The sequence below is a fragment of the Lutjanus erythropterus genome, chromosome 14, assembly GCF_056507025.1.
Source record: "Lutjanus erythropterus isolate fLutEry1 chromosome 14, fLutEry1.hap2, whole genome shotgun sequence".
Lineage (NCBI taxonomy): Eukaryota > Metazoa > Chordata > Actinopteri > Lutjaniformes > Lutjanidae > Lutjanus > Lutjanus erythropterus.
The window spans coordinates 6432779-6455289 of record NC_139330.1 but is presented as its reverse complement, the minus strand read 5'-3'; the positions used below and the strand labels follow the sequence as shown (position 1 = coordinate 6455289).

General features: G+C 38.0%; 2 protein-coding genes across 3 annotated transcripts in view; one reads left to right on the top strand and one right to left on the bottom strand.

Annotated features, from left to right (window-relative positions):
* Positions 1–4046, bottom strand: part of psme4a (proteasome activator subunit 4a) — a 36993-nt gene extending 32947 nt beyond the window's left edge. For both annotated transcript variants that reach the window (XM_084736627.1, XM_084736628.1), the window contains exons 1-3: positions 3384–4046; positions 1679–1819; positions 1189–1305 (exon numbers count right to left, since the gene is read on the bottom strand). In XM_084736627.1, the coding sequence (XP_084592753.1) occupies positions 1189–1305; positions 1679–1819; positions 3384–3580 (455 nt within the window). In that variant the 5' untranslated portion in view covers positions 3581–4046. The remainder of the gene's footprint in view (positions 1–1188; positions 1306–1678; positions 1820–3383) is intronic.
* A 1294-nt stretch (positions 4047–5340) lies between these two features.
* wdr27 (WD repeat domain 27) overlaps positions 5341–22511 on the top strand; it is a 54624-nt gene continuing 37453 nt past the window's right edge. The window contains exons 1-16 of the mRNA XM_084735796.1: positions 5341–5662; positions 6295–6436; positions 6704–6828; positions 6944–7057; positions 7173–7224; positions 7604–7674; positions 8237–8351; positions 8518–8611; positions 10664–10746; positions 11544–11608; positions 12188–12300; positions 13343–13416; positions 19063–19132; positions 20468–20536; positions 20612–20715; positions 21966–22055. Coding sequence (XP_084591922.1) covers positions 5525–5662; positions 6295–6436; positions 6704–6828; positions 6944–7057; positions 7173–7224; positions 7604–7674; positions 8237–8351; positions 8518–8611; positions 10664–10746; positions 11544–11608; positions 12188–12300; positions 13343–13416; positions 19063–19132; positions 20468–20536; positions 20612–20715; positions 21966–22055 — 1519 coding nt within the window. The 5' untranslated portion in view covers positions 5341–5524. The remainder of the gene's footprint in view (positions 5663–6294; positions 6437–6703; positions 6829–6943; positions 7058–7172; positions 7225–7603; positions 7675–8236; positions 8352–8517; positions 8612–10663; positions 10747–11543; positions 11609–12187; positions 12301–13342; positions 13417–19062; positions 19133–20467; positions 20537–20611; positions 20716–21965; positions 22056–22511) is intronic.

Sequence of the window (22511 nt, the reverse complement as noted above, 5' to 3'; positions counted from 1 at the left end):
CTACTAATGCTGAAAGGTATATGCAGGTATTGGGGCAACATATGATGCCATTCAGACGTCGTCTTTTTCAGAGATGTCCCTGCTTATTTCAGCAAGACAATGCTCAGACACATTCTGCTCGTGTTCCAACAGCCTGGCTTCATAGTAAAAGAGTTCAAGTGCTAGATGGACCTGCCTGCAGTCTTCCATTGAAAATGCGTGGTGCATTATGAACTACAACAACAGAGACCGCACAATGTTGAGCACCTGAAGTTGTATATAAAGCAAGAATGGAAAGGAATTTCACTTCAGTAATCTAACAATGAGTGTCCTCCGTGTCCAAACTCCTATTGTGGGATGTTAAAAGCAAAGGTGATGTAACACAGCGGGAACATGTCACTGTCTTTGGAACATGTTGCAAGCATCAAATTCAGAGCCACATTTTACATAACACCCCAACTTTTTTTGGAATTGGGGTTGTGTATATGAGGACTACAATGTTCTGCATTTACATTCCTTTACATAAAGTTTTCAAAGCACAAAATGATCAAAGTGAACAATGTACAAGCTTGTTTTTCAACATTGGTTAGCAAATTATTATAACCCCAAATTAATTTATTGTTTTAAGACATCATCGGAGGATTTATGAAAGTAACATGAAGAGATCTGGGAAACTTATAACAGGGCTTTACAATTTGAATGAGAAGACAGCTAATATATTTAAAATGGATGGGCCTTTGTGCCATACTATAAAAGACATCTGAATTATGAAATGTATAAAATAGGAAATATTATGCAATCCACCAAGGTAGTAATCTCTGTGTATGCTTAGGCCGGGGTTTTAGTAAATGATACCCACTATGAGATTGTGTTTTCTATTGTATTTTCCTTCATTTATTACTTTTAACATCATCAAAATCTGAGAAATGGACTTTGCAGGGGAAAAAAATAGAATATTAGATGTAAACACATAGAGCGTGATGGCTACTGAGGGTGGAATTGAAGTCAGTAAAAATGAAAACACTTTAATTTCCAAATGTGGCCACTAAACATGATCTGCTGTACCACACAACCACCAAAACAAATAACAAATGTAGTGAATGTGACCCCCTAGTTAGAGATATCAATGACATTTCCTAAATTCTATGATTAAGCACGCTTTAAAAACACGAATAACATGAACAGCAACACTGAAGAACAGAGGCATACTTGGGAAACCAGTTGAGGCCCAGATGCTCCGTCTTGGAGAAAAGAATCCTGTCATGCAGCTCGTACAGTGGTCTCCACTTCAATTCAAGGTCCTCTCTTGACAGTAGTTCCCTTTTCCTGTTGGATGAATCAAACATATGGATAGATGAGAATAATGCTAATCCTCGCTCACCACACTGCCTAACCCTATGGAAAAAATCTGCAAGATCAACAATTTATTATCAGTGGTGAGTTAGGAGCATTAGCATAGCCATTATTTCCATTACTGAGTAATCTGTTGATTATTTTCTTGATTAACTGATTTGTCGTTTGACATCCTCAAATGTCTTGTTTTGTTTTAACACCATTATCAAAATATCTGGCAAATAATTTAATAGTCAATTAATGAATTAATCATTGCAGCTCAACTCAAAATGATCTTTTACTGTAAAATTTAAAGTGTGATATAAGTGAGTGCTTAACATGTGTCCAACATGGGGCCCAGTCTTACTTGAGGAGGTTGATAAGAAGCCGAGCGAGGCCCTGCATCATGCTGATCTCCAGTTTGGGGATCGTCACTAGCTCGTAGAGCAACTTGATGAACAGCACATGGTCTTCTTTGCTGAACTTCCGCCCGTACAGTCTCATGTACCTAAATGAGAAGCACAGATTGGGGGATAATTGCTTCAGTTTCAACATGCATGAATGGTCATCACCCCTGTGAGCAGCATGAACAACACAGACATAAGGTGCTTATGTTCTCTCTAGTGTGTTATAACACACTCCAGAATCCAAATTTTAAATACGGGCTCAGTTTTTTTTTTAAATAACACAAGTCAAGTGTGATAAGCTTTGTTGGGACCCTTTTAAATTGACTGATACAAAGGGTCTGTATCACTGTTAAAATGCCAAAATACCAGAGAACAGAATCTGGGTCAACCCCACAGTAAACTTTCCATCTCTCTGAGCCGGCAGTGACTCACTCTTGGACAGAGCAGTGCGCCAGCATTGGGGACTGAAACGGATTAAAGACAGCCCAGCAACCAAGTACAACAAAATGAAACAGCTCTCTAAGTAATCCACGGTCATATGGACAATATTTTTGCTGGCACAATATATTCTTTACTAAATAACTGACAGACACATGGAGAAAATGTAAAAATACAATGCTGAAACTTATTGTATTAAGTAAAGTGTTAATGAGTTATCTTATCTGTTGGACAATAAACTTGCAACCGTTAACAGATATGAAAAGCAGGTGAAACACTGAACATAATATTCTCCACAAATCTGGAAATAGTAATTCTTCGAAGCAACTTCACAGGAAACTCATAACCCCATAAAATCAAATTTTGCCAGTACTATTTTGACGTATCTTGTGAGTTATCACTTGACTCGCTGCTTCAAGAAGACATTGTCAAAAGCAGAACAGGAGCACAACAGCATTTACAATGACCTACTGTTGTGCTGGCCTGCCTGGGTCAGGTTGAGAATATGACACTGACGCTATTGCTTGATTATGAAACTGAGACCATCCGTAATCACATACACTGGACAATTTGTTGTTTCTAAGCTTAGGAATCTAGGTTAGCTAACATTTAATAACCCATGAAAACTCCAGGCTATTAAGCAACACAGGCTTTCATCACCATAAACAAGCCAACAAAAGAGTCTCTGAACCCAGACTGTGTACAGTTGAAACCAGGGCTTCAACTAACGATATTCATAGTCGATTAATTGGTTGATTATTTTCTCAGTTAATTGATTGCTAAAAAAAATGTCAGAAAATGGTGAAAAAAGCTGATCACTGTTTCCCAGAGTCCAAGGTGACATCCTCAAATGTCTTGTTCTGTCTACAACTCATAGATACTGAGTTTACTGTCAGAGAGGATGAAAATATTCAACATTTAAGAAGCTGAAATCAGAGAATTTGAACTCAAACAGTTTAATCGATTATCAAAACAACTGATTTAATTTAGTCAATAAATAATTGGTTAGTCAATTAATCGTTGAAGCTCTAGATACAACAACAAACTGCTGGCCTGGTAAACACAATATCTTCAGTGTTTGTAACAGCCAAAGACACCACGTTACACAACACGTTACAACAATATGCCAAAGTTTGGTTACAACAAAAGGCCGATGATTGAAAACATTATCAGGAGAGAAACAAGTGTTAGTGCAACGTTAGTTTTTTAAAGATTAGTGTCACTTACGTGGAAAGTTTTCTTGTCCAAAACAGCACACCGGGCCATATCTCTTTGAGCTGAACAGCTCGACACAAGTTTCCTTTGATTTTACTCAAAATAGCATTTGATTCTTCATCAAGCCTGTCCGCGTACGGCAGAAGTTTGTTGTATACGATGTCTTTTTGAGGAACAAATCCCAATGTGTCAGACTGTGCCTTTTTCATATTACAAATCCCAACTAGCTAGCTTGGATAAGCTAGCTAATTTTACTGTTTAACTTGGTTCTTGTTCCCAGTGCACGTTGATATGCTACCTGGCTAAAATAACGGCTAGCAGTTCCCTAGCTAGCTGCCCTCTGTGATAAACCGTGAGGTTGTTATGGCCCACAGTGACTAAGTTATGAGATTCACAAGTTGATGACACGCTAGCTAGCCACCTAGCTTAAGTTAGAATCATTTACCAGACCACATTAATATTATCAACGCCATCGTATAAAAATGTTAAGGCCAACGAAAAACACGAATTTATCCAGAGAACGCGCTGGCACTCGAATTCCTCTCTTTCCGCTAATCCTAAAAACCTGACAAGCAGCTAGCCGTCTAGCTAAAGTTAGCTCTCTACTACAAAAGCACAGTCATATCCCAACGACTGTCAACGTCGACTGATTCATCCAACTACTGCAAAGCAAACGGTAGACGACACCCAGCTACAACCTACACAACACAGCCGTCACATCCGCTAGCTAGTACCCGAACTACACTTCCCAGCATTCTCCTCTCCATTCATGCTTTTTATAAATGCTGATCCTTTAGCCACTCAAACAGGATGACTTGAAATCCACTTAACAGGTCATGTCCTCGCATGTCTTTCCTGCAGCAGATAATGTGTTGTCCGTTTAGACCAAAATAAGTATTAAACAAGTAATTATTGTCTCGTAAACATATTTTGCCAGACATGGTCTGGGAGAATAATTATTCGTGACCAAACTATTAAAAATCAGTGCTACTGGTATTGTTACTATTTATAATTCAGACTAATCACCAAACACATGTTGAGGCTAAACATGCACGCATCAAAATAGACATTTTTATGTAAATCACTGTGAAAATGTATTTATCTTAACATCATCATCATAAGATTATTATATATATATGGAGAGAGAGAGAGAGAGAGAGAGAGAGAGAGAGAGAGAGAGAGAGAGAGAGAGAGAGATTTCAAGCGGCTCCTTAGCATTTAATAAACAACTTTTAAAAATTCTCTTCTCTTTTAAAAATTGAAGAATAGAAGTACCTCAAGACTATCTGATTAACTCGAAATCGAAATATCTAAATCCCCCTTAGAGTTTATGTAATGTATTTACTTTTTTTTATTTGTTATTGTATTTATTATCTTATTTGTTTTGTTTTTTTTTATTATTTTTTTGTGTTTTGATTTATGCTGCTTGGATTTATTGTTAGATGTGTTTAAAATGATAGTCTATTTGTTATTTGAAGATGTTGGAAAAGGGGGAAAGATTTTACTTAAAAGCAGCGCTTCATTAAAACCCTTAAGACGGTGCTTTGGTGCCACCCTATGGTTAAATATATGCATTGCAGCTCCTGGCGCTCTTGCGGTCTTCCAGTCGACATCCAGCGCTGTATAATATGAGACATAGCGTCATCTTGTGGTTAAATTCAGAAATGCAAGAAGCAAGAACCAGGTAAGAAGTCCCACTCTGACCGTTTGTCCAAATACCTTTGCAGTCAGAGTACATCTGTCAAAATTGAATACATGTACCGTGTGGTGTAAGTGTGATGTTTAAATATTTTCAAAAGTAGCGAAAAATCCGATGGCGGTGCTATTAAAGACACTATTTGAGAGGCAGCGCATATTTATTTGACTTTTTTTTTAAACTTTGTTATGAAACATCGTCATTCCATAGACGATCTTTTGTAACGGAAATCGTGTCGGTGTCCTAGCAACCTACAGCGTTTGTTCACCTGAAACATGCTCTCATGTCCACCCAGCTTTTCTCCACCGTAATGTTACTGTTTTTGGTGCAAAAGTAGCTGAAGTACAGCCTGCAAAAGTTAAGAATAACTCCTCGGCCGCGTTTAACGGGAATGAATTAGCAATATAGCGGCTGGCGCAACACACCACACAAACGGTTTGGCCTGACAAGAGCAAAGATGATGATTGAAAAGCTCAGTTTGAGTTGTGATAGACTTCTGTCACACCTGCAGCTCGCATGTTGTCCCTCTTACTGTGGCCTCCCAGTACATGGCAAGGAAATGATGATTTACAGTAATGTGGACGTAGAGCTGAAGGTATGTTCAGAAATGTTTGTTAGCATGAAATGTTTGCAGAAAACAGCCTCTGTGTGTTATTTTATTAAAAATTTCATTGATTTGCTAGCTAGCTAAGTTAGCTAGTCGTACTGAGTAAATACAAACACTGAAGGCTTTAATTTTCAAACCTCAGTTATCATTTCTCTATTATGTTTTATATAATGTAATTTTCATGTGTATCTTTGTATCTTAAAACACCTTTTTACATGACTTTTTAACTTATAACAGCTGTAACCTATTTGTTTTCTATAGAGTGACTATTTAATTTAGGGCATGGAACTGGGCCTTCAGTATGGGCCACAATCTGGTTAGACTTAATATTATTTTACAGTGCTGCAAGCACGAAATGTATATACAAAATACAAAAATGTGAAATGATCAGTTATATAAGAAGCAGGTAATTATCAATTATTGTATCGGCTGAAAAAATATATATCGTGCATCCCTAATATATGCTTTTTTAAGGTGGGGAAAGAAACGATTGCAATGTTGTGCTTAATCAAAATCCTGTTTGTTCTTGAGTTTAATTTGTTAATACTTTTTCAGGTTCATACAGGATCCACAGATGAAACAAATTTGTCATCATGTATTTTCTATTTGTTTGTCCACAGCCCCTGCTGCTAACTGGCCACCACGGTGAGATCAGTGCCATGACTTTTGGAAAAGGTAGCAGACCTGTTCTCCTCTGCTCTGCCTCTGCTGATTATATCATCGTCTGGGATATTGAACTGTGCCAGAGGAGAACACAGGAGGGTAAGGAAAGGGTAGTCAAAAGTTACTCCGCACTGGTCCGAGTTTGGGCTGTTTTGTTCAGTGTTGTGTATTTTATTTATATTAAACTGTAAAGGACACTATTACTCATTTATCAGATGTTGTACTGTGAGTATGATCATTTTCCTGAGTTAAAATCTTGACAAGCCTGCCATCTAGTGTAATAATACCACATAGATCACTCACATCTCCCCCACTAATTAATGCCTTTTGTTTTGAATATAAACAGAATCATTGATTTGTTTGCAGGTAAAGTTGCATCTGGAACAGTTATCGGGACTTTACTGGGTGAAGTCGTCCATCTTTCATTCTGTTTCTCTGATGAACGAGTGGCTGCATGCTCTGGCTCAACTGTATATGTCCTCAGTTCAAAGGTACAAGATGAGGCACATTTTCACAGTTTTCCTTGGTACACTTTAACACTGCTGAATATTTAGGCTTGTGGTCCTGATGGTTTTGGTGTTTCATCGTTGCTGTTGTCCACATCAGAAACAGGAGGTGATCTCCACCTTGACAAACCACCTTGGACCTTTAACATCAGCAGAGTTCTGTCCCTGGAATAAAGACATTCTTGTCACTACGTCAGAGGACCGCACCTTTAAGGTCCTACAGCAGAAAATGATTAGTCACGATGATGTACATTTATACACATTTGTATATGCAACAAATACCAAACTCACATGGTAATAACTATAACATTTCCCTTGTCTCTTTACAGGTGTGGGATTTGAAAACTGAAGCTGTTTCCTACAAGTCTTTTGTGCTTTCAGGTATGATAATGCTCTTTAAAATCTTGTTGGAGCTAATCAATTTCACTGTACAGAATAACATTAATTTCATGACATTTATTCATTAATTAATTTTAGCATCGCACATAAAGGTCTGAATCCTGTCATTAAATTTGTACAGCTGATGTGGAAAATCACAATTATTTGTGAGATCTACTTGAAATCAGAATCTGTCAGTGTATGAATTTGCTACAAGTGTCCAAATATAGGCGTCAAGGCTTAGATACAAGAACCGTAAACTTAACAAGTAAGAAATAAACATTTTAAACGGCATGTTTTGTGTACTGACTGCTGTACTGCTGAAAATATCATCATCATCATCTCTGCTACCTTACTGAAAGCTAAGTCTTCACTTCTTTAGCCTCTCCACTGCTCAGTGTGTTCTTCATGGAGGAGAACAGGCACCTCATCACTGGCTCAACTGATGGACAGGTTAGTGACTGAGGCACACGGCCCTAACAGCTCATAATTACTCTTAAAGACTTACCCTGTGTTTCATTAGTAGTTCCCCTCACTCACTCACTTCCCCTCAGCCCTTGGTGTGGCGTAACAACGAACGTCACGCGGAGGCCACGTGGAGAACAACAAATGAAAGTGTGAGGGGTAGGAGTGGGGAATTTTTATCGAATGCATTTGCCTTTAGACTCGTTTCTGTGAGGCGAAAGCATCTTCTGCACATGGTTATGAGCTGCATTAGTCTCTGATTTAAAAATGTCTGTTTGTGTGAACTTGCAAAACAACATTTTTTTCATGGGTGAAATATTGATTAATATGTGTCCCTGGTAAATAAATAATAATATATACATGTTTTTTCCACCAAATTCATGACTGCAATGCATTGTGGGTGACTATTGTTGTTGACTTTAGGGTTGATCTCACAAATTGCCCCAAAGGCAAGTGCCAACAGGAAGTGAACGAGGACTTGGTAAACGACTAATGAAATGCTGCCTTAAATTCACAAGCTGTGTAACACGCTCGTATCTATTTGCTTTAGGTGTGGTGCTTTTCTCTCCTTGAGGACCAAAAGTGTCACCTGGTGACTAAAATGGACCTTCAAAAGATGGAAAAAAGACATCAAATTCACCACGGGAATGTGAGCCATCAAGCAGGTGATGATCTATCAATCTATACCAAGTACAGGCTTTGTGGATTATTTTGATAAAATGCCTTTTCATAAATCCTGTGCCTCTTTTCACCTGGCCAACAGAGGGAGAAAATTAATAAGAATGTATTACTTTTGCTCTATTTCTTGGTGTTTTCTTCGAGGGGCTGTAGAGCAATCAGCTACAGATAAAGTGGAGACTTCAAAACCTGTCCTCAAAATGGCTTTATGTAGCTCATCCACTGACACCAGTAATGAGGATAAAACGTAAGTGAATAACCTGTGTGGCATTCATAACACTGTTGCAAATTTTGTTTATTTTCCTTAACCAATAGTTCAACATGTGGACAATCGGTTAATCATTTCATCACTTTTTTAGTCTCCTGACTCAGCGCTGGGTCAGTGATTTACCAGACAGTTCCTCTTTAGCTGGGGTAAATGCAGAAGTAATAATCTGATGCTGAAAGCAACATTTTTTTTAATGTGTCTGACCTCCAGAAGCGTTTCGTTTGAATTGGCAGATCTATACAAGCAGTTTCAAGATGGTTTAAAAACTGTTAACTTGAAGGCAGAATCAGTAGGATTTGTCCAAGCTGTTCGTAAATGCACCACAAAGATTTAATAAGGTTTAATTTTGAATCTCATTCCCAGTACATCAAATACCAAAGATTTGCACACCAAAATAATGAGAAAAATTAGGATGTACAGGCAGAGGGCAGCATCTCCGCAGATACAGACACACTTCTAGTGGGTCATAAGTTATGATTGAAAAAATCATGTTTACTTGAATCTAAACAGTTGTTTTTATGGAAAATATTGCATTGTGTGCCCGTAATAAATTAATCACAGGAAGTTACAAGGTCCAACGTGGACTTGACCTCTCACCATGAGGAAGAACTGTTTTACTTCATTTGTCACAAAGAATCGAGATGCTGAAGGAGGACATGATAATGTCAACACTGTCTTCAATCTCAAGGACTCTATTTTCTTTTATTTCCATAAAGTAAAAATTGTACATGATCCAGAAAAGTATTACAAAAGCAGTTCAAATACAGTTGTCATGAAAAAAAAAAAAAACAAATAGCAGCACATTTCTGCCTTCAACATTATCTAGATGTCATATTGTCACAAAAGTCTGGAAAAAACGCCACATCTTTATGGACTAATTGCTGCACATGTCCATGCAGTCACAGGAAACTTCACCCATCACAGGAAACTTTGCAGGCTCGTAGCATAAACTGTTTCAGGCTGTTAAAACATTTGATGTTATGACAGGAAGCAGGCACTTAAAAAGCACAGACATAACTCTCTGTGTGTTTTGTGGACCACTGGCATCAAATGGACGTTGATTCTTCATCACTCTCAAAGCTACATCATTTTAACTCTTGACCCACACTTTAGAGTAAAATCTACTTCCCGAGCTGCAACCTTACTTACATTTCATGGGCTTCAACAAATAAAACAAATTTTGTTCTGGTGTATTATGGGATAAATATGAAAGCTAGAAGAGTCACTGGCTTCACCCCACAGAGGCAGCCTATTTTTTACTGTTATATATATAATATATAACAGAGTGTCAGTGCATGGTAGTTTGGATATGTCCGAGGACTAAACACAGAGCTGATCCCTCAAATTAAACATGGCTTTTCTTTGTTGAATAAAACTACACTTCAGCATTAAAATGACATGACATTTTCAGTATCTACTTACGTTTGGGTCTTTGTCACCCAAATATTCACAGCACCTTTATCCAAAATACTAACAGGTCCAGTGCTAATGTTAGTATGTTAAAGCCACTGTACAGAACTTAAAATTTAGACTTTGACGCCATCCAGTGGTAGAATAAAAAAAGACACTGTAGCAAAACAAAAAGGTATACCTGGCTTCAGAACAATGCAATAGTCACATAAAAATTCTGCACATGAAGGCTTTAATTGTCCCCGTCCTGCACAGGAGCAAACGCTCAGCATGAAAATAATGATGCACTAAAATGTAGAACTTGTCTCACAATAATATGACCTCAGCATGAAGCTTAGTGCAGGAAGTGGGTAAAAAGGAGCCTTCAGACTTCTTCTTTCTTCTCTGTGTGGCAGTATTTTCCATCTCACTGGGTGTACATAGTTTAGACTACATGAAGTCAAAGGAAACCTGAATTCAAAGCTGGAGTACCATACCTTTGCACTCCATCACATCAGTATGTTTTTCTTTAGTATGTGGTTACACGTCTTTCCCCAAATGATCTGAAAAAATGCTTTTAAGGGAAATCCTGTAACACTGTTTTTCCATATGTCTCTGTGTGGGCCCCTGCAGGGACAACAGCTGGTTATGTATTGGAAGCTCTGATGGCCTGTATGTGGTGGATCCGGCTACCTCAGAACTCCTAACAGTGCTATATTTCAAAGGCATGTATAAGCATTCGTGGACAACCAGTGCAACATCACTTGATTTCAAACTCTAGCGGGCATCTGTCTTTGTTCTGTCATTTTTGCTTCGACATAGTCTTGGGATAGTAAAGTTTCTTTCAGGAGAATGACATGACCCCCTGCAAAAGGCAGCACAGTATATCTCAGCAAAATCTTTAGGTTACTTATATAACCCTGGTTCTCTAAGTCAGTGGTTCTCAAATGTGGGTAGTTATTAACTGGCCAAATACTTTTTTTTTTTTAAAGTGAACCAAGGGCTCATCATTTCACATGCTAAATGTTTCTGAGATACTTGTGCTGGAAATATCTCAAAGTTGTCTACACTTTCTTCATGTAGCACTATGCTTATGCTCTTTTAAGTCAATAAGGCAAAATTTCACAACTGTCTCTTGAGCTAATCCTGTGGTGAGGCATCAAAAGAACCGTATTGGTTGGCTGACATGATAATAGCTTACATGAAAATTTCATGCCACTCTGTCACCCTTGTATGTATGCAGCTGGACAAATGAGAGGCTAATGTAAGTGGACTAAAACCAACAACACCTCAAAAATTACCTTAGTGTTGAATTAACCCTTTGTACATCAACAAAAAAATCAACTTTGTAAACTCCTTAAATATAGGAATTATATATTTATAGTTTCAAATGTTATATATATCACATATAACAATAGCATATTTGCTTACATTGATTTTTTTTAGTTTTTCAGCATCTGTCTGAAATGATGACCTTAAAATGGGATGCATCTAAACCCATGACAAATGTTCATTCTTTCAGACTACCCAGACATGAGCATCACAATGGCTGGGTCGTGGTCAGTCTCTTCAGGCTGGGATGACTCAGTGAGTAAATTCCAATATCTTGTTAGAGTGTGAACTGTAGATGCATGTAATCCATCAGATTTATCTCATGCTGCAAGTGATTCTTCTTGCTGAAGATCATGTAGGCCTGGCTACTTTTGTCTGTCCTTGTCAATTTTGTCAGTTTATGATGATAAAAGTTTAACCACTGAAATTATTTATTTTTTAAAAAGTCTGTGTCATTATACTATGAACCACTAAAATCACTCCCTTTGTGGATTTTTTTTTATTTTGTTTCTTATAGTAATTTTTACTGTCTTAAAGTGCTCCTGTATTATTTCTTGACACTGCAAATGATGCTTTTGCAAACCACTCTACGATTATGTGACATATATTTTTACAAGATTTGGCTGTTTGCTTCCTGAAGGAAAGTGATAATTTTCTGTTCCTACAGAGAAGCAATTATGTGTTATAGTGTAACATAAATGCCTAACACTCTGACAAAACATTGCGTGTATTTTCCTGAGCAAAGGTGTTTTTTTTCATTTCTCTTTTTAAAACAGTAATGGGCTAATAAAATTGTTTTAATATTAATCAAGTCTTGAATTCCTTTTCACACAGATGGTGTTTTTAGTGAGCTCTTTGTTTACTCCATGTGTGGCCCTGTTGGAGTTACATCTGTCTGACCTAGGGAGGATCCTGGCTTGTGGTGAAGGCTTTTCGGTGTTCCCAAGGTCAGCCTTAAGTTAAAGGCAAATATTCAGTGATTCTACAGTATGTTGACCCCCAAGGGGATAAATTGTCCTTTTTGGTTGCTTCCTTCAATATAGAAATCAAAGTAACTAATCAGCTCTTTTAGTAAAAAGACAGTATCTTTCTCAAGGACTCTTTGGCCTGCTGTAGTCTTCTATATGCAGGAGCTGGAGACCAGTATACAGTAGTATATATCTCAGCTGCTTGTATTATAAAAAATGTTCTCTTATTCTGTAATTTGTCTGTTCGGTGGCAATTAGTATTCTCTATTATGAAACATGTCTATGAAAGACACAAATAAGAGAAAATAATAAAAGAAATGATGCTTTTCTGTAGCTTATGTAATTATTTGGTTCCAGCTTGGATCTGCTCTGCTCAGTGAATTACTAAACTCTGAAAACATTTTTTATATGTCTAAGCTTTTAAATCCGCATGAGTTTTAATAAAGCTCTCCGTACTGGATGAACTGCTTAATCCAGAAAATCATTTATACTTATTACTCTCACAGTAACATTGCTTTAGAAATGCCAAAAATTTTGAATTGTCCTCTGGGGAGGGAATGAAAGGTATTACCTGTACCTCTATAAATGATTACTTAGCAAAATCCAGCAGCACCAATAAACAGTGATAATTTAAATAATAATATGTGTTTTTCTACTTTAACAAATTTGCGATTTATGAGCCAAAGTATAATCACGTCAGCTTGTTAAAATTTGCGAAAACACTGCAGCTGTGGACATGTTGCTTTCTCTCAGACACTGGTCACCTGACCTCACCAGCAATAGGACATATAAGTGGGGTTTGTTTTTCACCTGGCTTCCTGCCTGTAACTCCCACTGACTCTGACATTTCCATATTAACTTAGCCTATTATAACTATTCTTGCCATCTGGTTTTTCATGAGTCAACAATATCATGGTACTGAGAATTAGAAGGACTAATAATCCACAACGGTGGAAAATGCTGTGCTCCTTCATTTCCAGTAACTCTTTTCCCCCACTTGTCACCCCTCCCTTGTTTTCAGTTCTCCTCCACTGCCTGAGTCTCCTCTGAATGCTGAGTTCAAGAAGAAGGAGCCCAAACATCCCAAAAAGAAAGGTCAGCATCCCTGTCGTTGTCTGAACACTCACCTCTCACTTATGCTCATGCACATAAAATAAAAAGGAGCTACTGCTGTTTGATGACTTTGGTTTTAAAAGTATGACCCATTTTATAGTTCACTCCATGTCTGGCTCGTTGGCTGTTTTGCTTGGACACAGATGATTCTCTTAAATTGAACTTATTGTAGGTTTATAGAAAGTCTGTTTGGCTATTACAAGAGCTACCGAGAACCTACTTATTATCTATAAATATAGGATGGAAAAGATTCCATTCTTTGCATTGTTGAGGGTGTTGATGTGGCATTCATATTTAGATTCAGTTTTAATTTTTCCACACAGGTGCTTCAGTTAATGCAAGAGTAAGAGTGCAACATATGTAGACTGATAGATTTTCATTAATTGGGCCAGTTTGTTGTACGGTTGCTTCTTGCAGAAGTTAGTCCTGAGGTAAAGTGAGCCTATTTGTGGTTCTTCATCATATTATTAGGATTTGGCAGCTTGAAACTATTCTGCTGGAGGCGTACAGTACAGTATAATGTGGTTTACATGTAGCTCTTACAGAGAGTTAGCGCTGAGAAAGCCAGTATTAGCCGGACTCCCCACAGCTGGAGTGAAGGGAGCTGCCCGTGCCAGACTATGTAGGAGATCTTCAGGGGAGTCTAGAGGTGCTGCGTGACTGCAATGTCGAACCGAAAACCACAAACATTTACGGACTAGTGAAACCCACCGTGCTGCGCCCCATGCATCTCTGTATTCTTAAGGATATCTGCAGAATTGTATACAAATTACACCATAAACCTCTGAGACTGCTGGGGAAGAAAATTGTAGGTCTGGCACAAGTCTGACGGAGCTTTTTTAAAAGAACTGTGAGTGCAGATTAGATATCTGTTGTCAGGTCAAACTGCCATGTAACACAATCATGAAGTGAAGCAGGACTGTTGGCGTCCTGAGATGATGATAATCAGCTGCCATTACTTTGTGCATGATGTCACCAGTCTGAAGTTTAATGCCTGAGTCTTATTGCCTGGATTAAGTTGTTTTATAGTTAGGATGTCAAGGGGCTACTAAAGCAGCAATTAGTTTTGAATGGCCTGTTTAGAACAGACCTCAAGTTGAATCAGATAGAAAGTGATCAAAGCATTTAAAAAGAAGATACAGATGAAATTGATATGCTTTTCTTTGTTAGGAACATGCTGTTTAGAAAAAAAGATGCCGTAATTTGTCCTTAAATGCCACAAATACCTAAAAAATGATTTCAAGAGGAGAGCCAGGCTTAGATTTACTCAAAAATACAGGATGCTCATCTGCAATATAATCTAAATGGCATCAACTTTCTTTGACAGCACACAGAGCATTAAGCATCGATGTCTGTCTCATTTTTGAGAGCTCCTTTGCTACTTTTGGGTAGAGTCATGGGAAAAATCGCTTTGAATAGTCCAGTTTGAATGAAAGAGGAAAGTGTTTCATGCTTCTAACTATTGTTCCATTAGTCACTGCTTTACAGGACCTACGGCGCAGAGTACCCTATTGTTTAGTGAATCTAGTCCACATGGGCCTGGATGACTGAAAAAAAGTCTATCACAGTAGTGAAGTTTCATATGACTCAATATCAATAATTATTAACTATGTAGCTTGTCACTGGCAGCATGTTGTGTAATTCAAAGGGTGGAATCAGCTGAGGTGATAAAATCAGTTTGTTGTATTACCGGTCTGTGTCAGGAAGGTATTCCTGCACAGTTGGGCTGCAGTTACAGCAGGCTGAGCATGATGTCCCTCTCCTCTGCAACGCTTTCCAGCTCCTCCACCTCAGCTGGCTCCCTTCAACACAAAGGAGCAGTGGTACTACTCCTACTACTACTGTTGTCTGAGCCCCTCACCTTCTGATAGTTGTCTGACTTAAAGAAAACCTGCCATACTGGCAAACTGAACTGTTTTTATTATCTGCGCTCATTTTGCATGCTGTTTCCATTGTCTCATGTTTAATATACAGCTCTTCTTGACTTTGCAAATGTTATTGGACTGGATGGATCGAATTCTGATATTGAAAGGAGCCCTTTCAGGAGGGTTGTGATGCTCCAAAAAATATATCATCCATTTTACATTAGCTTCTTTCACAATGTAAGTCTATGGCTGGAAAGTCTGTTTGGGCTGCAGAGTATCATGTGACAGTGTCTTTACACAGTTTGACCACTGTGTCAAATTGGCTTCAAAGGCTGGCACTCATCCTGGTGGCTTGGATATAATAGACTGTTGATGTGCCAGGGAGGAAGTGCGCTGTTTGCATGTCACTCATCCGGTTACCAAGGGATATAATAGACTGTTTATGAGCAGGAACGTATTTGTTATGTGCTTTTATGGTGGTTTACATTTAATGAGTCAACAACATTTTATCAAACTACTTTCTTTTTGCCATTGATGTGTCTATCGCCGATATATGTATATCACTATGATTTTATCCCAGTCCTGAGTTCACATCTAACTCTCTATTAAAGCTCGATATTGTGGTTAGTGTTTTATTCGCATAGCTACATGTAATAGTACATTCTTTTCTCTCTCCATACATTTCCCTCTTCACACATGTTCCACACATTCTTCAGGTGAAACATGATTTCTATTGCTGTCAGACCATCAGTTTGGCTCCATATTCATAATTCCTGTCAGTCTTCGGTTACCATGCCTCTGATGCCTTTTTACTTCTACTCTGGCTCATTTCTCTTACTGTGTGCCCCACTTCTCACAGGTCAGTAAGGCAATAACTCATACCAGAGAGTCTGGTTACAGTCAAAACAATATCTTAGAGACATATATACCTGCTATGGTTTATACACTTTTAGAAACTTGAATTATTTAGTCTTTTTCTTGAGCCACGTTCAACAGCTAACTTCAAGGGAGGTCTGGCTTTTGCCAGCTCCTATTCTCCAACTCAGAACAACAGTTAGTGGTTTGTTTTAGAATAAACTCCAGGGATGGCCTGAGCCTCATCCCCTAAAGCAAACAACCCAAACTGTAAAACGAATCACTGTCACTTCTTAAAATCACAGAGACAGATAAAATGATGTACATTTTAAATTTTTGTTAATCGTAACATCCATCCTGACACCCACTTATGATTTTATGTCCTGCAGGTGATCCAAACACAGCAGATAGCTGACTTCATTATTATAATAATAATCATTTGCTGCTCTTTTAGTTGTTGCATCAGAAGCTAAACATCCCAGTGTTTTCAGCTAGACGAATAGAATTTCAATATTATGAAACCTCTTTTCTGTGGGGGTTTAGACAGCTTAGACTAAGTCTGACATAATGAGATAAGAGCTGTAAAAGGATCACTGCTGTGATTTTATGCAGATATGACTCGACTTGGAAATTTGTCTGAAACTCTCACTTTTCTTCAAATAGGGTCTAGTCTCAAGTCAGCGTAAATTATAAGATTTTTACTGCCCCATAAAACTAAATGACCATTATATATCAGCAGGGGGTCAATAGGGCTGCTGAGCAAAGCCAAGTGATTGTGTCTCCAGGTAATTAGATTTTTGGCCTGAAATGCTTAGTTCCTGTATATAATCTGTTCTGAATCTAAAGCTACTTCCAGTACCTCACCTCGCACACAACACAGTGGATGAACGGGGGAAGATGCAACGTGTGACTGACCAGTGTCACAAGACCTTCAGTTCACAAGTAAAAATAAGCAATATCACAAATTGTTTGGAGCTGAACAGATAAAGAAACAACATGTGTCTGGAGAAAACTCAAATTTCTCAATTCTAAATCCAAGGAAAAGGGAACAGAGTAATTGTCCAGAGGCTGTCAAGTGTACTTTACAGGAAAATACCCTTCAAGCCAAAACTGGAGTGAACACTGGCACTGCTGATCAAAGATGAAAAGCACTCCCAGATAAGAGAGGATTGAAAAGAGATCCAGATGTGTTTCTTTTCGATTCTGGCTGGTTGGTTTCACTTGAATTGAATTTATTATTGTGTTGAGACTGTGCCTATAGTGAGTTGTACAAGAGCCTCAACAGGACGAGTGATAGTACCTGACTTTCAAACACTGGGTACATCACAGTAAGGTGAATCTGTTTAACTGTTCAGGTTGTGTAATGTCTTGGTCACAATACATGACTGGTCAGTGACAGGGGTCACATTGTACCTGAAACTTCTCACATGTGCCATAACTGTTGCTAACTTTACTGTAACATGTTGCTCTTTTTTCTTTAGTTCAAGAGCAGTTCAATCAGTACTATCTTTACATGCTTTTAAAAACTCACAATAAATACTGTCCAGCATCAACCATAGTTAGTAACTGTCTCCCCGACGCAGGCACAGCAGTGAAGTGGATTTATTATGTGTCAATGAAAACACTGACATCACAAAAGACGTGCTGTCATTTCAAATCATTGTGAGGTTTTCAATATAAAAGCTGGGGAAGAGATTTCAGTGTGTCTGTTAAAACTTTTTGAACAATTTCATAAAACTGTTAACTGTGATAATGTCATCTCTACATCTGGTAGGAGCTACAAGTCATCAACTACTGTTAGGCTAAAACAAGCCTTACCTACTAGCAATGTTGGGGAACTTGTAAATAAATTACAAAACTAAATGTAATTGTAATCAGTTACAGTCACTGTGAAAAAAATATGTAATTAAATGTTGATGATTACAAAGGGGTTACATCCAAATATTTTTCTCATGTTGTCTGCCAGAGATCTGCACTCTACTGAGTGACCTCTTCTAAACCAGAGGTTTGCTGGACTGTCATTTTTTCCTTTTAAAAAAGCTTTGAAAAACAGTTTAAATGCCATCTGTCATTGTGACATGAAGAAAAAAAGCTGCTGTTATAAACACATCAGTGTGACTGGCTCAAACTTACAGTTCCATTTAGACTGTGTTTTTCAGGCTCATGTTCAATAACAATCTGTCACTAAACTGTGCTACCTAACAAATTAATTGCTGTCACTGAAAACACAAGAGCTGTTTAAAATATTTATCACATGAAAGTAATTCAAGAGCTAAAAACTCATAGTTGAATTGTCCAAGTTTACTTGTAGGTTATAGTGTTAATTGATGAATTAATGTTGGATACATCTTGGGGAAATAAAATTTTTACAGGTTATTCTCTGCTTAGGTTGAATTGGAGTCAAGTCTGTAAACCGAATCTGTATGTTTTTTTCTGATGCAACTTAAGTCCTAAGTTGCCGCGCAGAGATTTTGTGACTTTCTTGCTTTGCCTGTATTTGACAGGAGAACAGTTTTTGGAGAGCCTCACACATTTTAATGGTTGTGGAAAAAGTGAGCTCATTGTAATATAGTAAAGGCACTGACAGCGAACAGGGAGCAGAATGAACCATCCCACAGTTTGTGGCTGATGCACGTTATGCTCTCAGCACAGAGTGGTCACCCAATAATATTGTATCTGCCTTTCCTAATGTAATCCATGAAAACCCAATACTGCAGTATAATGAGTACTTCTACACTTATTGTGAAAATAATGAATCTCCTTTAGACCTTTGACCCATGTTGTAACATCTCATTTTTGAATGGGACTCTTTATTTTTAGTATCTTTTATGTTATATTATTTATTCTGATGGAAGTTCTTGTGTTTGTCAATCTGTGTCTAATGGACCACCTTTTATGTTTTACAAAGGAGGAATACAGGAGAAACCTTTGGTTTTCCACTCGAAAGTGAAGTCATCTGGATATACCAGCGCCCCAAGGTAGGTTCACAGAGAAACGTTTTGCCTATTAGAGAATCAATTTTCCATTTATTGGACTGTCAAAAAATTGGATGAGGGTAAAGACCACCATTAAGGTAAACTCAAGCAAGAGGAGGAACTCTTTAGGTCACCCACTCAAAAATTCCTCACCCTTTGGTGGCCACAGTTTTCCCCCTAGGAGTGTGTGTGTTTGTGTTCATGCCACTTGGTTAAACGGGGGCATGGCCATCGCAAAAGGTACATAACTTCCAAATGGATTCACTGACTCATGCAAGATTTAGTGGGAAGGTTGGTCATGAGCCAAAGAACAGCTGATTAACTGTTCATGCAAACTGTTGACAGGGGTGTGGCAGTGGGAGTGGCCTTTAATAAAAAGGTGCATAAGTTTTAAATGGATTCTTGTGGGAAGAATCGTTGGTCTCAACAGAGAGTTCATATTTCGAGGTCTGAGTTAGCCCCTATATTTAAACCAATTACCTGTTTGTTGTGGGAACTTGTGGAAGTCATCATTGTACTAAGCAGAGTTTGTTTTTCATTTCTGACGTTTGCCTCGCTCCCTATACTTTAACTCAACTCATCTTTATTTATGAGCCACTTTTCATTCACACATGCAGTCCAGAGTGCATAGCACAGCAAAATTAAAACAACACAAGGAAAAAAAAATTAGGACAATAAAATAATGAAATAAAACATTTAAAAAACAATACACACACAATTACACAGAGGGTAAGAATAATGTAAACAATTATTGACTCTTAAAAGAGTCCTTATAACATTACTCCCAATTAAAAAATAAAAGCTAGTGGATGTACTTCCTGTAACTTGTTCCTGTGGGGTTCCTGTACTCCAGGATACACTCTTCTTAAATGGTCATTCTTAATGCAACTTCAGGAAGTCAACCAGGATCACCATCACCTCCTAGTGCCTGAATTCTCCACTCACTGTGAACTAGCAGTCATGCGACTCTTGGATCTTCCTGGGTCTGACTGGCTGTCACACATTCATCGCCTTCATTGCCAGTTTTCACAAGCAGGATCTAAAATTTTAACATGATGAACACCAACTACTTTCAGCCAACAGCACTTTGCAGCTATTTGAACGACAGAGTATTTGAACAGGGTCTGCTTAACCTTCGCCAGAAGATACTTGGAAAAGATGTTCACAATCTTTGCAGTCAAGAGTTCTCCACTAGGAATTCTAGAAAACCCTCCAGGCTTGTCTGTTGTTTCTTCACACAACAATGCAACAAATACAGTTTGAAATCAGGTTTAATGAATCAAATAAATTGACACATGAAACATCACATTCATTTTTTCTTTTGTTTTTGCTTTTCAGAAGAATTATGTTTTCACCTAAAACAAATATTCAGAAGCACCCTTCCTCTAACAAGGCCACCAAAAATACGTAAGCAGTCCTGTCATTTAAAATACATTGTTATCATTGTTGATATAAATACTAAACTTCTTTTTTATAATTTAGAGGTTCACTGCTCAGAGATTATCCAGCAGACAGTGCAGCACCTACTGTTCCATGCATTCATCTCAGCACTGGCAGCAAACCAGTCTACTGCCTTCAGTATTCAGGTGAGACACTTCTGCTCTTGTAAAACATGTCATCATATATATAAATGAGTGGCCAGTCAGTAATGTTATGGAAATTCTCATATCATAATTTATTACCTTCTTCTCAAAGATTACAAATCAATAGTGAGTATAATTTAGGTCAGGGTACTTAGTGGAAACGGCCACCTGAAAGCATCAAGAGCTCCCTAGAAAAGGGTAATGTTGTGTACTTCAGTGTGTGTTTAGACATTAGAAAGGCTTTTGAGTTGAGTTATTTTGGACTCCAATCTTAACAAACACATTGATCATTGATTTTTCTTTATTCGTGTCACTAATTATTGTGTACTTCATTTTGCTAATGAATTCTTTTTTTTTTTTTTTTTATGTTTTGGCCTTTTAAATAATGAAAGCCTAACCAGGGACAGAGGTTGCAAATTAGCCTTGGCTCGAAACCCTGCATGCAACACATCTGTATCTTGTTATTGTAGCCGGCTACAAAGTTTCTTGGATTGTCCCTGACAAATAAAAGAATAAATAAATAGAGATAACTCTCAGGCGAAGTACTGATAAAAAGAACTATGAGTAGACATTGACAGGAGGTTGTGGATCTGAGTTTTCAGAAAATCAGAAAATGTCAGAAATGAAAACTGTACATTCTTCACTAATTTAGATGGTCTGATGGACACTTTGACAGTAAATATCATTGGAACTGCACAAATAAGGTACTTCAGTAGTCTTTCCATCCCTGAAAATGGCTAGATCTTGATTATGCCTACGTAAAGGCTAAACTGCTTGAAATTCATGCGAGCCCTCAGTTGTTCATCCAGAACCATCACATTGTCATGTGTCAGGACCAGATCATAGCACCAGTCCTCCATGATACTACAGCATGAATAAAGGCTTTTTATATATTTGAATTTTGGACGTGTTGGAGCCCAAATTCTTAATGATAATTTATCAGCAATAATAGAGTTTGAAGCCTTGCTTAGCAAACAGAGAAGAGTTACATACTACATTCAGTTTTGCCCACCCTCTACTAGAAGGGTAAATTAAGGTAAAACAATAACTTACGAATTCCAACAATAAATGAAGAACAGTTCATTGTTGATGTTACTGAATTATATTACATTTTAGTATTAATGTTTCTGTTTCAGACAAACACTTCACTTCCCCGCTGTTTAAAAATGGCTTTCATATGTTTGGTAATGATAAATCAGCTGTTGACTGAAAAATCCTAATAAAAGGATTCTGTGTTTCCTTGTCTCTCCCAGGTGATGGAAAACAAATCCTGTGCAGTCTTGGCGACAGCTCAGTGTTATTGTACAAGTCCTCCCTGATGGGCAATCCAACTGCCTACACAGGTGCATGAGTATCTATATCTTAAAAACCTCTGGGTTATTGGGGTATTTGCCCTCAGTCACCTCAGTGTTATTTCAGCAGTGCATTTGAAGGAGTAGGCTAAATTAATCAATTGGTCAATAGGGAGTAAAAGTGCATTATCTCTAGATGAACTAAAATCGGCCGCAGTGCACTGAATGAGTCTACCTGGAAGTCTAAATGGTGTGACTCCAAGTTTCACAGCATTGACAAAACATATGAATTCCTGCATTCTGGCCGTTCCTCTTTCATATGTAGGTTTATCATTACCTTCAGGGCATGTCCATCAAGTAAATTTAGCATAACACGCAGCAGCAACACACCACTGATGCACCAGCGATGAGGGTCAGACCGGCTTCCATAGACAAACAAAGTTAAGTACTAATGCAGCTCTCACTGCAGCGTGGACTTCCACAAAAAGGCAACTAGAAAAAACTTAA